The sequence below is a fragment of the Hyaena hyaena genome, unplaced genomic scaffold (genome assembly GCF_003009895.1).
Source record: "Hyaena hyaena isolate Hyena2069 unplaced genomic scaffold, ASM300989v1 scaffold_1286, whole genome shotgun sequence".
Lineage (NCBI taxonomy): Eukaryota > Metazoa > Chordata > Mammalia > Carnivora > Hyaenidae > Hyaena > Hyaena hyaena.
The window spans coordinates 307,791-324,847 of NW_024081915.1; the positions used below are offsets into that span (position 1 = coordinate 307,791).

The 17,057-nt window shown below is 41.9% G+C and overlaps 1 protein-coding gene and 1 pseudogene across 1 annotated transcript in view; one reads left to right on the plus strand and one right to left on the minus strand.

Annotated features, from left to right (window-relative positions):
* Positions 1-17,057, plus strand: part of VPS41 (VPS41 subunit of HOPS complex) — a 182,315-nt gene that overhangs the window by 83,938 nt on the left and 81,320 nt on the right. Inside the window, exons 6-7 of the mRNA XM_039223138.1 lie at positions 4,132-4,194; positions 5,958-6,023. Of these exons, the coding sequence (XP_039079069.1) occupies positions 4,132-4,194; positions 5,958-6,023 (129 nt within the window). The remainder of the gene's footprint in view (positions 1-4,131; positions 4,195-5,957; positions 6,024-17,057) is intronic.
* Positions 9,856-10,452, minus strand: LOC120224895 (annotated as a pseudogene).

Consider the following 17,057-nt stretch of genomic DNA (forward strand, 5'->3'; position numbering starts at 1 on the left):
ATTGGAATGGTGCTCTGTGATATCCTTTTTATAGACCTCGTGTCCGTTTTGTGTTGCTGGTTTATCCATTCCAGAACAAGGAGAAGAGCTCTTTCTGAATGTGGCTTGGTAAACACATTCTGGGTCTGATTGCTCTGGGCCCAGCCTGTTACCATTTTGGGTAGCTCCACACAGGGGCCTCATGAAAGAGCTTGATTTCCTCTAACCAGAGGGAATCCATTTAAGGCAGCCCCCCCAGGGACATGGGAGCCTCTGCTGTCCTCTCTCCCAGGCCTCTGACACTCTCCGTGGATGGAGAAAATGAAAACCAGCCATCTCTTCTGTGAGGGTCACTTCACCCACCACCCTAGATGCAATGGCAGCTTATGTCTTCATCCCTGTTCGAACTTGACCCGCTACTGTGTGCAAACTGGGGTTTGAGAGAGGCCGTTACCAGGGAAGCACTACCTGGAGGTTGTCTGACCCTCTGGCTGCCTCATTCATGGTTCTCCCACATCAGATGGGTGTTGCCCCGTTTTCTGGTTGACAAATCCGTAGAACTCCACACTCTAGTGGAGAAGAATACACATGTTCCTTACTGTTTTGTGAAGATAGGTTTCCTTTACATCAAACACCTCTTCTGTGGTCTTCATATGGCCACCAAAGAGATGGTCTGGAGTTCAGGAGAAATCTTCCAGACTGCAGTAGATGGTCTAGAAGGCCAAGTGTTCTGGACTTGCTCTTTCTTCATTAGGTATTTTTGTGACTAGTTGGGGGAAGTTGTTGGAGGGTACCATTTTCAAAGGGAGCCCCGCCCTTTTTGACCTTTAATTCTATGATTCTTATTTGGGATGAAATCTTCCTTAAACCCAAAACTTCTAGGCAGACATTAAACAGGCTCCTTTCACAGACAAGCATGATATTCAGCTGACAAGATGGCGGAATAGATCAAGAGGGAGAGAGAAGAGTGAATAAAAACTCTTGGATTTTATTGGCTATCGTAGTATAATTGTGACCCACTAGTTTCGCTTGTCACATTAGTGAAATGAACCAGAACATCGAGGGTTTTACACGTCACCCTGCTTGTCCTGATCAAGTTAGGAGATTTGACTCGTGAAGTTAGTGTTCTTCCATATTCAAGGAGAAAATACAGTTATTTGACGAAGAGATTATTCAGTTAAACACAGCAGTAGAGACTGACCCCAGAATTCCAGTCTGATCTCTTTTCTGTTGATTCCCCCATATTGGTCCACTATTCCATCTTCAGTATGGGTTCATAATGTTTAAAGGGGCACTTATCCCTGGTAATTCATCATTTAATTTCACCATTAGATTCACAGCCCTAATACTTATCTTCTCATTTACTGATGCCTCAGTCTTTTTCGGTGGGTTCTTACATCATTTATGTGTATCTCATATACTTTTCCCCACAGTAGAAATCACGGAGGGGTGCCTGGATGGCTCAGTCGGTTAAACGCCTGACTTCAGCTCAGCTCACAATCTAGTATTTCATGGGTTTGAGCCTCTTGTTGGGCTCTGTGCTGACAGCTCAGAGCCTAGAGCCTGCTCCATATTCTGCATCTCCCTCTCTCTTTCCCCCCCTCCCCCTCCTGCTCAGTCTCTCTCTCTCAAAAATAAATAAACGTTGGGACACCTGGGTGGCTCAGTCGGTTAAGTGTCCGGCTTCAGCTCAGGTCATGATCTTGCGGTTCATGGGCTCAAGCCCTGTGTCAGGCTCTGTCCTGACAGCTGACTCAGAGCCTGGAGCCTGCTTCCGATTCTGTGTCTCCCTCTCTCTCTCTGACCCTCCCCTGCTCACGCTGTCTCTCTCTCAGAAATAAAAACATTCAAAAAATAAATTTAAAAAAACGTTAAAAAACGACAACAACCCTAACTTTTGTTCTTAAAACCACCTTTAACGTGCTGTAGCCAGAAGGAAGTTTATCCATTTGAATGAATAGTCTGCTCCATTTTGTTTCCGCTTTTTATCACAGACTTGTCTAATTCAGAGTCTGACATTCACCTTTAGTTTGGTAAACATTTGAGGCTTTTGAATGGTATTTTCCTGTTCTACTTTTCTTATACTTTATGTAGAAAGGTCTCTTATTTCCATATTTTAGGTGATCTCCTATAATGTTAGTGTGTAAGAGAATAGGGTTTGAAACACTCTTCTTGCTCTTTATGACCTTGGCCAAGTCTGTTGTTTTTCTGCACACTCCTCTGTTAAGCAGGCATAATGGTGTTTGCTGTCCATACCTCATCATGTTGCTTTAAGGATCAAATGAGGCAGAAAAGGATTTTCAGTGCTAGCTGCATAATTTCAGTTGTGGACCTTCTAAAATACCATTTCAGCCCACCAGCACTGTTTGGTTTATCTAGGGAGGGGTCTGGTCCTTAGTATCCAGGGATCTTAACTGTGGAATAATGATGATTCCTTCTAACCAGTGAGACGCAAGGTGGTGGTGGGGCATGCATGCATTTATCATGTCAAGAATACATTCCAAGGGCTACCTCAGGGTAAATCAAATACCCTCTCTGTTACATCGTACTGTGTGCTGTTGTTGGAGCCCAGATACCATACGTGGCGTATGGTAACATAAAACCAGTCGTCACAAAATGAGGGTCTTGAAGACTTACCTCTTACTGAAGGAATTTGTCACCGACAATTAAATTGTGAGTAAATTTTCCTCTTTGAACTTGCAAAAATGAACCACTCGCAACTTACTAAGATGGAAACCAGAAGAAATCGAAAGTCTGAATAGTTTTATAACTGTTTGAACATTTGAATTCATAATTACTTTCTCACATAGAGCTGTCCAACCTAGAGAGCTTCAGCAGTGAATTCTTACAAATTTAAAGAAAAAATACTACGACTCTTCTAGAGACTGGAGACCGAGTGCACACGTCCCAAGTGTTGGGAAATAGTTCCCAGTGCCCCTAACAGTTAGCGCCAAGTGTTTGAGCGCCCCTGGGATCTTAAGCCTTATTGGTAAGCGTGTGAATTGATTAGAACCACTTTGTGAAATGGTTTGGCAGTTTATTAAATGTGAGCAGATGTGTAGCCTATGGCAACAAGTCACTTCCTACTTCCGTATACCCTTCATCAGCGTGTACCTAAGTGCACCAAAAAATGGGTAAAGAGTGGTCAGTGCGTGCATCTTATTTATAATAGCCCCAATCTGGAAACAACCCAAATGACCAACAAAAGGCAGATATGTGTTTTGTGTATTCATACGTCGAAATACTATATAGCAATGGCGGAGAACCAGGCACTGCTATATGCAACAGTGTGGACAGAGGCAGCGAGGAAAATATTGAGTGAAAGAAGCCAGTGAAATAGTTTATGGTTGTTTTTGTAGAAAATTCAAACACCAGCACAACTTCTCTGTGGTGACAGATTTCAGAGTGGCGGTTCATTTTGAGGGTGTTTCTTAATGGAAAGGAACACAGAAGTGCTTCTCAGGTTCTGTTTCTTGATCTGATGGCATCTATAGGGGTATGTCTATGTCGTAAAAGTTTGTCAAGCTGTCAATTTATGACTCGTACCCTTTACAATATGTATATTAACCAGTTTTTAAGGAAACCGCTCAGAAAAGAGATTAAGTATGAACCAAGTACAGTAGTCTTCAGGGTGGTAGTGATAAATAGAAACTTAAATCTTATATATGTACACTTGGTAGATTCAACATAAGATTATAAATGAAGTGCGGTTCACCTCATCTCTTGCCCTAATATATGTATGTGTATATATGTACGTTTATATACACATATATAAGACTCAAAAAAGAAGTCCCTGTTTCCTTCAGGAAAAGGAAGAAGATAATTCCTTTAGGGATAGCCTATGGGAAGTTCATAAAGGAATATTAATAAACTATTCATAACTATTTCATTTATAAAAGTTGTCATCCCTTTAATAAAACAAATTTGTGGTGAGTAAAGGGAACTGTGTCCATGAGGCGCTTATAAAAACTTAATTGCAGTGGGGTACTCTCACCCTGATAGAATTTTCATTGGATATTTGATAGAGATCACAAGGGCCTTAGATTATTAAATATTCTTTTTTTTTTTAATCAATAGTATGTGCTCTCACCAACTCAGCAGCCTTCTTTGTTGCCGTCCTGGTGAACTGACAGGATCCATTTTACTTTTTAGGTGCAGGTGTTTGGACTATATTCTGGAGAAGAATTTCATGAGACTTTTGACTGTCCCATTAAAGTAAGTATTCAGTAAATTTTAATTTTTCTGAGGATTTTCTCAACAAAAGCCATAAGGATTATCATACTTTGAATGCTGTCCGTCTTGCATCAATTTCATCAGTGAGCATCTCTTCAGAACTTTGAATGTACTAGACAATATTTCATGGTGTAAAAGAGCACAGGATGTGTCTTATGTGACTGTGATCTCAGGCTGTCCTTAGGAATCTTTCGTTGTAGTGAGGGAGATAATAAACACACACATACACGTGCGTGCGCGCGCGCGCGCACACACACACACACACACACGCACACACACACAGAGTCTGTGATTAAGGACCCAAAGCGGCAAAAAACAATATTAAGGAGTCCAGAGCCTAGAGGAGTCACTTCTAGCTGTTCTTGGTGGTGACAGCTTCACAGGGGGATGGATGTCCGAGTGGCCTTTAACAATTGGACAGGGCAGACAGAGAAGCTGCCTCTCCATGTGGGAGAACGATATAATATAAACAGAGAGGCCATAAAGTTCAAGTTGCATTCAGGAAGTGGCAAAAACGGTCCAGTTTAGATGGCGCGTAAAACATGGACTCGGCAGCACGGCCCCAGAGGCAGACTGGGGCCGGCTGTATTTTCAGGAGAAGGAATATGGACTCTGGCTGGTAGATAAGGAGAAATTACTGAATGTTTAAGAGCAGAGAAGTGACATAAACTGAGCTAAGCTTAAGGAAAATTAATACGGCGACTATATACAGTAGAGATTGGAGGGCCGATAGGCGCGAGAGGCAGGAGAGACCGTCTTAGATAACAGTCATGGCCCTTAAAGTGACGATTAGAGTTGTTGAAGGGAGAGGTCATTCGTTGTTTTCACTTGTTTATTCAAACACTTATCGATCAACAGGTAAAGGAGAGATAGGATCTGATGTGTGTTTTAGAAAGGCAGCTCTGGCAGAGCGGAGGGTGATCTAAGCAGGAGAGGGATTGCAGACAGAAGGCAGTTTAGAAGATTCGTGCTGTCCCAGAGACAGGTTGTCACAGCCCAGGGACAGGAGCAGTCAGGCGCACTCAAGGTGGAGTCGAAGATGAGAGCGTGGAAAGCCGTTAGGAGGCCGACTTGCAGGCCTCGGGGATGGGTTGCACGGGGTGACGGGAGAGGGAGGAGCTGGTTCTTGCTCCGGCCGTGGTGTGTGTGGCGATGCCATGAGCTCCAGGGAGGGATGAGTTGAGTAAGGACGTTGCTGATTTGGTCTTGGGTTCAGAGAACCGAAGTACATCTGGTGGAAACGGCATGGAGGTTTTGCAGACAGGAGTGCGGAGCTCAGGGTAGAGACTGGCCCTAAAAACACGAAGTTGATTGCCCTTGTTGCCTAAGATGAAACCGCTGTTCAAGATACCATCCAGGTAAAAGCTAACGAGGGGGCAGAGAAGACTGGAAGGCATCCGGACTGGGGGACAGTTGGGTTCTCTCTCTGGGTTTCTTCAGCGCATGGTACTCCGTTACAGATATGATCTCTTGCTGCCTCGATGGGCCCTAAAGAGGGGATGTGTACTCAGAGAGTCCTCACTCAGCCAGAAACTAGAACTAATTCACTCTCTTCTTTGGGCTTTCACCTGGCCTCCCAGAACAAAACTCCGGGGTCCTCAGTTGCAGACTATTACCCGAATAGATTACTTCTTACCTAGATCTTAGGATAAGTTTTAGATCCTGCTGCCTGTAACGTAAAGAGCTTTCATTCTGTGCTTTAACGGTGGCTCCTCAACCAGTGGTGGGTCCTTGTTTCCTTGTAGATCATTGCCGTGAACCCGCATTTTGTGAGGTCCAGCAGCAAGCAGTTCGTGACTGGAGGGAAGAAGGTAAATGCTTTGTGTGTCTACCATCATCTGCTCTTTTGGGGTGGGGGGGTGGGGTGGAGATTCTGTTGGCTTCTTAATTATCCGTAATATTTTTAATGTCTGACTATTCACTGGGAGGAATTTTGAGAAAGACCGATGTAGTGAAATTCTAAGCTCATCCTCTCTCTAGGGAGATGTGCCCCTTTGCCTCTCACTGATACTCCTTTGTAGTAGATAAAGGGCAAGAAAAAAAGGGGCACCCGGCTGGCTCAGTCGGTCCAACTGTTGATTTTGGCTCAAGTCATGATCTCACAGTTTGTGAGACTGAGCCCCATGTTGGGCTCTGTGCTGACAGTGCAGAGCATGCTTGGGTGTCTCCCTCCCCCTCCCTCCCTCCCTCTCTCTCTATCTCTCTGCTCCCACCTCGCAAAATGAATAAACAAACATAAAAACTAAAGAAAAAAGAGAGCTGTTACTGGAACTACCTAGGGCTTTGAAATGTCCCTTCCACAAAACAGAGGTACCATTTAAAAATATCAAAAGAGATGGGGCACCTGGGTGGCTCAGTTGGTTGAGTGTCCTACTTTGGCTCAGGTCATGATCTCACAGCTTGTGAGTTCAAGCCCTGCGTCGGGCTCTGTGCTGACAGCTCAGAGCCTGGAACCTGCTTCGGATTCTGTGTCTCCCTCTCTCTCTGCCCTGCCCTACTCACAATCTGTCTCTTGCTCTTTCTAAAAAATAAACAGACATTAAAAAAATAACAAAAGAGCAATTAAACTCCTGTTTTTTCCTCATATTGTAGAAATCTCTTGCAGGCCTTGATAAAGTTTGAGAACAATTAATGACTATTTCCTTACCTGTTTCTGGCATATTTCATTATCTTAGTGCTGTTTTAAAAATAAGGGAGTAAAATAATCCTTGTGTGCATTTACATGTTTGTTTATAGACATAGTAAATTCTAAAATTAAAGAATCTTTCTGCTTCTAAATCAAGCCAGTTGCCTTCTGTTATTTATTAACCAGTGATATTTTTTTAAACTGTTTTTATAACAAAATGCTGTCACAGTACTGGAGTAGTGACTCTCCGCTCCATACCCAGTTTAGAGCTCAGTGAAAATGAGGGGGTCCGTGGTTATTTCTGCTGTGGTGCATGTGCATGTGGAATGTTCTGTGAGGCTCAGCCACTGGATGGGTTTTGAACATTTCACGGTAGTTGTCTGCCGTCTGCCCTGGTTCTCCTGCTTCCTAGATGGATGGGGCAGGAACCCATGCTGGTTGTCAGCCGGCACTTCTCAAGCCCTGGTTTTAGCTAATCGTCGTGGCCGAGCGGCGGGTCCTATAGACCCCAGCTCCATCCCACGGCATGAAGCCAGCGTTGCCCAGCTCTGATTTCTGGTTGTGAGCCAGCTTCCTCCCTCCTGCCCGCCCCCGGCTCGTTTTTACCCTTAGCCTGTACCCTCATGAGCCTCACACCAAAGTACGGATCAGTCAGTGGGAATTACAGACCTAATCTAACATTCTCTAGTTTAGATCTGCAGCTGATTCACTCCTGGAAAAAAACAAAATAAAACAAAACCACTATCTTACTCGTCTTTGTTGACCTCTGGAAGGAGCAGCTTTAAAATTCCTCTTCTTGGGGCCCCTGGGTGGTTCAGTCAGTTAAGCGTCTGACTTTGGCTCAGGTCATGACTCATGGTTCATGGGTTCGAGCCCCACATCAGGCTCTGTGCTGACAGCTCAGAGCCTGGAGCTGCTTCAGATTCTGTGTCTCCCTCTCTTTCTGACCCTCCCCTGCTCACACTGTCTCTCTCTCTCAGAAACAAAACATTTAAAAAAAAATTTTTTTAATTCCTCTTGTTAAGCTATTTCTTTATGAAATACTTCTCTAGTTAAAAATTTTTAGGTGACATACAGCATAAATTCACTAAGCTGTATTGTAAACCCACATGTTTTTATTTAAAACTCAGTGGGGATAGGGGCACTTGGATGGTTCAGTCGGTTAAGTGTCTGCCTTCAGCTCAGGTCATGATCTCCCAGTTCACGAGTTCAAGACCTGATCTGGATTCTATGCTGACAGCTCAGAGCCTGGAGCCTGTTCAGATTCTGTGTCTCTATCTCTCTTTGCTCCTCCCTCGCTCGCTCATGTGCTCTTCTTCTCTCTCCCTCCCTCTGCCTCTCTCTCTCTCAAAAATAAATAAACATTAAAAAAAAAACTCAGTGGGAATAAAGAATTCTGAGTGATTTTTGTGTTTGTTGTTTCAGTGGCTTAAAACCACAAACTTCTAGTGTCTCACAGTTCAGAAATCAGAGTGGTTTACTTCTGTAGTGCTGCCTCAGAGTCTCTCCCAGTGTGCATTTGGGCTGGGGCCGCAGTCATCTGAGGGCTTAAGTGGGGCTGGGGAATCCGCTTCATCTGCCCTCTTAATAATAATCCCTCAGATACATAAAATTGATAAGTCATTTTGGCTTAAGTATATTCCTAGTGCAGGATGCACTTATGTGTTGCAGTTTCCAATTTTAGAGGAGTTAGGAATTTTACACTTGTCCCCTATTTCTTGACCTTATTGGTGTGAAAGAAGATATCTGAGATAATAAGGAGTGGTGATGTCCAAATGGTAGGACTCAAACTCTGAAGGTGGAGTTTTTCTGTGTTAATCTGTGTTCTTAATGATCAAGTTATTCATGAAGTTTAGTAATTGCTTTTATCCTGTGAGGGATACCCGTGGTCTCCTCCAGTCTGCCACCGTAGTATCGCTACAGGGGTGTCTTGACCCCCTGCAGGATGCCTGGGTGAACTGTGTCAGTCACGTGTTCTTCATCCTTCTACTTAGCATCCTGAGGAAGGATAGTGGGAATGTGGCTCTTCAGGCCAGAGCTCCTTGTGTAGACGTGTGAGCATCATGCAGGCAATCAAGGAGTCCACCCTCTAAGGGCAGATAGGGTGATTTGGGAAACAGTGGAGTTTATACGAAGATGAACATTGTGATGGGCAGTATAATTAGAATTTACCAGATGCTGAGCAGGCAAGAACATCAGGGGTTTGGTTCATCTCTTGGGTTATCATGGACTACTTGACAGTTTGTTCTGTGTTCATTGTTCTGTGAAAGCATTCTGATTTCTTTTTTTCTAGTCTCTTCTCCAGAAATGTATAGGTAGACCTTTCTTCTCCAGCACAAAACGATGTTGAATTATAAGTGTATAAGATGAAAGTAAAATAAAAACCATTCAAGTCGTCTGGTGAAAAACTTTTAAAAAGTGATACTAAGTTAAAGTTTATGGATTAAAATAATTTTTAAAAATTTTAACGTTTATTTTTGAGAGAGAGAATGCACATGTGCGCATGCACACGCGCGCGCGCGCGCGCGCACACACACACACACACACACACACACACACACGAGTGGGGGAGGGGCAGAGAGAGAGGGAGACACAGCATCTGAAGCAGGCCCCAGGCTCTGAGCTACCTGTCAGCACAGAGCCCGACGCGTGGCTCAAACCCACGAACTGTGAGATCATGACCTGAGCTGAAGTTGGACGCTTAACCAACTAGGCCACCCAGGCATCCCATGGATTAAAATAAAATAAATTTTATTTTTAAAATATTAAAATAATGTTTTTTATTTTTTTATATGTGCAGTCATTTGATTTATAAAAAGATGCAACAAAATTCAAAATGATACAAAATATCAATTTCAAAACAATAACAAACAATGAGCGTATTTAACCATACTCAGCTCATAACAGAGCAAATGAGTAAGGAGAATAATTCATGCTACAGCATATTGCTCTATGAACTGGCAACAGAAAAAGTTGGTAAAGGAAGGCACAGGACCTCTATCTTTAGAATGTTAGAATTAGAACCGAGGGGCTCCATAATCATCTGGCATCCTCTCAATGTTGTACCTATGGTTAGAAATGTACATGATGGGAACTCCAGGGATCTTCCGGATCCTTCGTTTAAGGTCCCGGTCAACTGTGGCCACAATGTAACACTTGTGCTGAGTGTGCTGAGTCTGCACTAAGCAGTCATCTGCATAGGTTCCTTTGTGTGTGCATGGTAATCGTTCAAATCTTGGGTCCTTGGCAATCCTTAGAGCCACTCGATACTTTTGCCCCAATTTCTCAATTTCAGCCATTACACAGTCAGTTATACAAGGGATACACTTGGCATACAGACAGTCCATCATTGATTGTACTAAATCGAGTTTGGCTTTAATGGAAAAGTTGATAAAGTTGGTATCAACCAGGATGTGGTAAGGCGGGCCCAGCTGTGTGTTGTATTGGAAGAATAAGCAGGAAGGATGTTGGGGGACTTCTCTTTCCTTGAGTGCACTGGGATCTTTCTTTTCTTTCTTTTTAGGTTTCAATCTATCCTCTTTAAGCCTCTGATCTAGGAGACTAAGCATTCACTTCATGGTTGCATACTTTCTTGCTTTCTTTTGCTTCCCCATGTTCACGCCGCACTCTAAAATAATTTAAAAGAAAAAACACTAAAGTGTTAACGTGTCGGGCTCAATATATTGGGGTTGATAAAAGTATATGTGATGTTTTGATGTAAAGAATACTATGATTACTCATGTCATTGTAAATGATATTAAATAATTTATCTTTTTGATTATAACCATCTGGGTGTGAAGTGATATCTCATTATTGTTTTGTTGTGATTTCCATTTTCCTAACGACTCCTGATTTTCATGTGCTGATTTGGCCATTTGCATGTCTTCTTTGGAGAAATTTCTCTTCCGATTCTTTGCCCATTTTTTGATTGGAATATTTGTGTTTTTATTGTATCCTTGTAGAAAAAATTTTATGTATCGTTCATACATGTCCTTTATTGATACATGATTTGCAGATATTCACTCCCTGTCTATGAACTGTCTTTTCCCATTACTGACTGTATACTGTGAGGTACTGACATTGTAGATTTTATGAAGTTCCACTAACTTACCCCTCCACACAACACGTTTTTTGTGTGTGTGACACTTATCCTTTCGGTGGTATATCTAAGAAATCATTGCCTGATCCGAGGACATGAAGATTCATGCCTGTGTCTTTTTCTTAAGAGTTTCATAGTTCTTACTCTTACATTTAGGTCTAGAATTTGAGTTAATTGTGTGTAGGGTGTGAGGTAGGGATCCAGATTCATTTGTTTGCATATGGACGCCCAGCTGTCCCTCCTCCTTTGTGGAAAAGGTTATTCTGCGTTGTCTTGGCCTCTGTCCAAAATCCGCCAACCGTAAATGTGAGAATTTATTTCTGGACTTTGAATTGTATCAATCTATTTATCCTTGTGCCAATTCAGGTTTTAGAATCTCTAGTTTTGCTGTGATTATTAATGGGATGATAAACAAATTACGTGCTCTTAAAACGTTTTGATTTGGAGTTCTTTCTCTTTAAAAAAAAATCCATCATAATTTCTCCTACGTATGTTAAAGGCTTGAATATTATGTGAAGGTATCTTCCACTCAGGGACTTGTAATATATATACTATTGACTGATTTCTCTGGATCCCTGAAGTTTTTTATATAAATATGTATTAAGCAGTAAAAAAGCAGTGTTTATTCAATAAACTATAATGACCTTTTTGTACACAGTTAAATAACTAGGGATTTCCAACACGTGTACCACTTTGGTGCCGTTTGCAGAAATCTCTAGAATGTTTTCCTCCTCCGTGTGCATGGTATGCACTTTTAAAGATCCCTTATGCTGCCTGGCTTTGGAATTAGTGTGCTTTGTTTGTTTTAAAATACACCTATTAGGTTGAAGACATTTCAGGGAAGAGTTCTAATTTCGTTAAAGAATGTATCTCTGATTTTAACAACGAAGAAAAAAGCCTTGAGAAGGTGACATTAAAAAGGGGGCACTACTGTGAAATGATCATTTCCATTTTGAAAGTGTTGGCAAGTTTTTAGAAGGATCTGCTTTTTTTTTGTTTTATGTAACTAAGTTATGGCATTTTATACCTTTGAAAAATGAGGAAAACAAGACGACATTGGCCCAGTTGCAACTCTGATCTTTCCAAGTGCAATTTCAACCAACACCATAAACTAAGCAGAGCAAGTTTGAAGAGTCCAGCACTGAGCAAATGGCGATGACCTTGCAGTGATCATATATTGTAGATATCGAGACCTCTCCGTTCAGAACACATAGCAGATCCTATAGAGAGAAAAGAGAGCAAAGACAAATATCGTGTAACTGAGAGGTTATGACCTTCCACCTTTAAACGAGAAAGTATTTTAGCCAGATGAAGGTGGGATGTGGAGGAAAGGCGTTCTTAACCCTTAAGAGCCCTGATCTTCCTTGAACTGACATCTGAATGAATATCCAAATCACCTGAGACCTGTAAACAGTGGCGAGCATGGCACGGAGACTCGAGAAGTGAAATTAAGAAGGCGGAAGCCCTACAATGAGACATCCATAAGAATAATTAACAGAGATGCCTCATGTAGTGTTTCAGTTCTGATTTTATTAAAAAGTTTGATTCCTGTAAAAACGTCTCTTCAGGTAGTTAGAACGTACAGTTCAGGCCGGCCAGGCCGGCAGAAGAGCAACGTAGCAGAAAACAACTTGAGGCTGTCGTTTGACACATTTGTTGGTATTTCCTTTTTTAAGGTTCTAGCTTTTGAGGTCCTTAGAGATTGCTCCTTATCCACCAGGGACCAGGAAGAGGAAGCGATAGTTGTGTCTGGCATAAACTTTCATTTTTAAGTTTTCAAGGTAACTTCTGAGTAGTTGAAGGCCGTTGCTGGATTTATGGACTGCACTGTTTGACACATAAGCATAAAAAGCTTATTCTAAATTCTGTTTTGTTTCCATGTTGGGGGGGCGGGAAGGCAAGAAAAAGCACATCTCTTAAAAGTACCATTTAAGAGAGCTTTCAAACTTGTGAACCTGTGGATTTCTTTTTTAAGTATAACGTCGTGTGTAGCCACAATTCTAATACATGAGCATAACAGTGAGATTTCTAGTTTAGAAATAAGTCCTGCCAAGCAGGTCTTACCTGGATGGGTTTTGTTTTGTTTTGTTTTAATTGCTCTCAGCTTTCTCTGTCAGCAGATAAATTTTAGCTTCCTGCGACCTTTACCTCTGAACTCTGAAATAACACTTCGTAACAGTGGGTTCTACCGCTTTGACAAATTATTAAATTTTCATGACGCTGTTTGCAGCTGGGCTCATTTTTAGAAATGAGTCAGCTGTTTGGCGTTGCGGCGAGGTAGAATGAAGGCACCTGGCCGTAGGGACAGGTTGCTTTGTAAGCTAGAAAATGTCAGTCGGCAAACAAAGAAAGGGTCCGCGTGCAGAAAATGAGAAGCGCTTCCTTGTTCAGGGCTGAAGGCTCCTGGCAGGTTTTACCTGAAGGATGGAGACGGTAGCATCAGCTATCTTCTGGAATTTTCCAACAACGATCTGCAAATTCAGATGGCATTCTGTTCCCCACCACCACCCCCCAGATTGCATTCTGACTCCTTTCTGGAAGGGGATTCAGTAGAGCAGCTTTTTGTACTCATGCAGATCTTTCTAGAATCCTGACAGCTCCGTGAAACACTGCCCGTGAAATGGAGAGGTGGTTCCTTCCATGTTTGCTGTCTTCCACTCAGGCTGGAGCAGGGGCTTTGGGGACAAAAGGGATTGGACCCTCAGTGATCCTGCCCGGCCCACTCTCTGGTAGATCTTCACGATGCTACTTCTGCAGGTGGTCAGACGACTGTACGTGCAAATGTTACATCCTGCTGGTTGCAGGTTGAACCATTATGCATAGACACCTTCATTTTTTTCAAGTACAAGGTTATAAATTGTGGTTGCGTTACTAGAAATTCGTCTCCTGCCCTAAGCATACCAAAAGTGATTAAAAACCACCCATTCCTAGGAAGTACAGCCCAGGTATAACCTTCACAGTGTTCAGGTATGTAACGCCAAGTTGTGATACCGCTATGTTGTAGAAAGTATATTTTGGTGGGATTTTCTTCATGTACTAAGCTGGCTGAAGCTAAAATAGAAATCCCGTTCTTAAAAGAGAAATCAGTTTATTGTCTAAAAGAGGCATTCTTCATTGCTTTAAAAAAGCAAGTTTTTTCGTCTCAAATACTAATTGCTTATTTGATGTCAACATGGAGGATTCCCAAAGTCTTTGAGATGGATCTGTGGCAACTTTAATTTCTTCAGCAATTTCTCTGTTTCATATCCATTAAAAGCCTGTTGACAATAAAAGCCTTTTTTCTTTAATGAGTTCAGCTCGCTTTTCCCAATGTAATATTTCCATATTGTTTGCAGCCTTCCCCTGAATTTGGATGCAGAGCTTACCATCTATCTTCCTGGAGCAATCAAACCATCCATTATTCCTTGCTGAAAACATCTTCCTTTGCATGTTGAGAGCACTGTGATTTTTCTTAAGTGTTTTGAGTAGTTAATGACTCTGTAAGAATAATCTCCTACTGCAGATTGCTCGTTTTCTTGTGGGGTTTATTACCAGTTGACTGTTGTTAACACTGCAAGGTGTTTTCTGTCTGTCCCTCACCTTCTGTGTATAGCTGTACAAATACTGTCATTACCTTCGGGAGGTTTTTTTTTTTGTTTTTTAAATCAGGCTATTAAAGCAAAGGGTCATAATTTCAACTACTACTGTAGTTGTTTCACAGGACTGTTTGATTTGAATCTGCTTCTTGAGCACAACTTTGTGTCACGGTCCATGTTAGGAGCTGTGAATACACAGTCCTGGGTTTTAGGAATGGCAGGGCATTTCCAAAAGTAAATGGGTGGAATGCTGTTGGTGGAAAGCAGCCAGACCATTAGACCATGAATCAGAATGGTGATTTTGTGGAAAAGGAGTATTCCAAGTCTTTTAGGTGGGAAGAGTGTGTGTGTGTGTGTGTGTGTGTGTGTGTGTGTGTGTATGTCTCCATATATATATGTATATATATGTATCCATCCCCATGGACTGATTTTGCACTCCTTTGCCTTTGTATTTTCTCTCCCTGTTGTTTGTTTCCTTTAACTTTTCTAATTCAGTTTCAGCCTCTATACCTTTTTGATGTTTGTAACAGTGAAAATTGGAACGAACAAAATGTCTAACAATAGTGACTGAGCTGTGTCACTGCCCTGCAAGCAGAGACCACCAGGTATACAACTGTGGGTTGTGAGGAAGAGGGTGTTAGAAAGGAATTCTAGGGCTGGGACTGGCGAGAGGGGCTGTCTGGGCTTCGCTCTAGATTGGGTGCTTTCAAGAAGCAAGAGTCATTCTCGCATTGGGTATGTTAATAAATCTTATCTAGGGGGAAGAAAGAATCAAGGCTAAAAATGTAATTGGTAAAGAAGCAGCAGTGTCTCATTTTAGCCAGGATAGGGCCACATTTGGTCATTGATGTGGTTAGAAAGTGTTCCTACTTTGTCCATGGTTATGGAGTCGCCATAGTTTTATCCTAATCTTTCGCAGTCACGAGGCCCGGTCTGATGTTGGTGTTCTGTAAGATTGTCCCTACTCACCCAGAGAGCACGGGCCCAGCTGTGAGTGCACAGCCGGCTCCTGCATGTCAGCTTTTCTCTCTGTTGTAAAAATAAAATGCTCAACGTTTGCTACATTGCCTCTTTTGAAGTACTTTACAAAAATATGTGTATAGTGTGATTCTTTTTTGTTTTTATGTAAAAATGTAATAGGAAGGCTACATATAAAATTATTAGCAATATTAGTAATATTAACATTAACAGGATTATTTTTTGGCCTTCACTGGCATTTTTCTGACTTTTTTTTTTTTTTTGAAGAAAATACGCATTAATTTTATAATAAGAAAAACCATTAGGGGTGTCTGGCTCAGTTGGTTAAGCATCTGACTTTGGCTCAGGTCATGATCTCACCGTTTGTGAGTTTGAGCCCCCGTTGGTCTGTGCTGAGAGCTCAGAGCCTGGAACCTCCTTCAGATTCTGTGTCTCCCTCTCTCTCTGCCTCTCCTCTGCTCACGCTCAGTCTCTGTGTCTCTCTCTCTCTTCCAAAAATAAACAGACATTTAAAAAAATTTTTAAAAAGAAAAAGCAATGATGAAAGAATGCATATCTCAACTATTTTGGATCTCTTTTTACCTTAATATTGTAAATCATATGAAATTCCCTACACTGTTGAAGTGTAATCTGAGGTTAAACATCCTTTAATGGTTGTATGATATTCCATCCTATCTATATATTTAATGTTTCTTAACCATCCTCATATTCTTGGGCCATTAGGATGTATCCAGTTTCTGGTTTTTTTTTTTTTTTTTTAATTTTTTAAATGTTTTTTTTTATTTATTTCTGAGAGAGAGAGAGAGAGAGACAGTGTGAGCAGGGGAGGGTCAGAGAGAGAGGGAGACACAGAATGTGAAGCAGGCTCCAGGTTCTGAGCTAGCTGTCAGCACAGAGCCCGATGCAGGGCTCGAACCCACGAACCGTGAGATCATGACCTGAGCCGAAGTCGGACGCTTAACCGACTGAGCCACTCAGGCGCCCCCAGTTTCTGGTTATTGTAAATCATGCTGTAATAAAGTGAGAAATCTTTGGACATGAACTTGGGCTATGCTTTTGAATTTTTGCCTAGAGCTGATTCCCAGGATGGGGATTACTGAGTCAGAGGTCATGATGATTTTTTAGGCTTTTGATGCATATCACCAAGTAAAGGTGCATTCCGGAAAACATACCATTCACACTGGTTATGGGTGTATGACACTACATGTTCACCACCCTTACACGTTGTGATAGAAAAGGAACAGTTCATTGTTCATCTTTGTGATGTCTTTGTATTATTAGCGATTCTGAACATTTTTATTTACTGGCCACTTATACATCTTCCTTTATGATTTGTTTGACTGTATTCTTTGCTTGGGGCAGCTTTTAATATTACCAGAGAAGCTCGTACAGTGAAGACTGCCCATTTGATCTTTATTGTCAGTTTGAGCACAAATTATTGCTGCTTACTGAATAGCTTGCAGCCTTTTCTCCAATTTTGGCTAAATCTGGAATAATTATGCTTCTTCGCAGGGAAGCATTATGTAGGAGTCATAATGAGACTGTAGAGTAGACACTGAAGTCCATA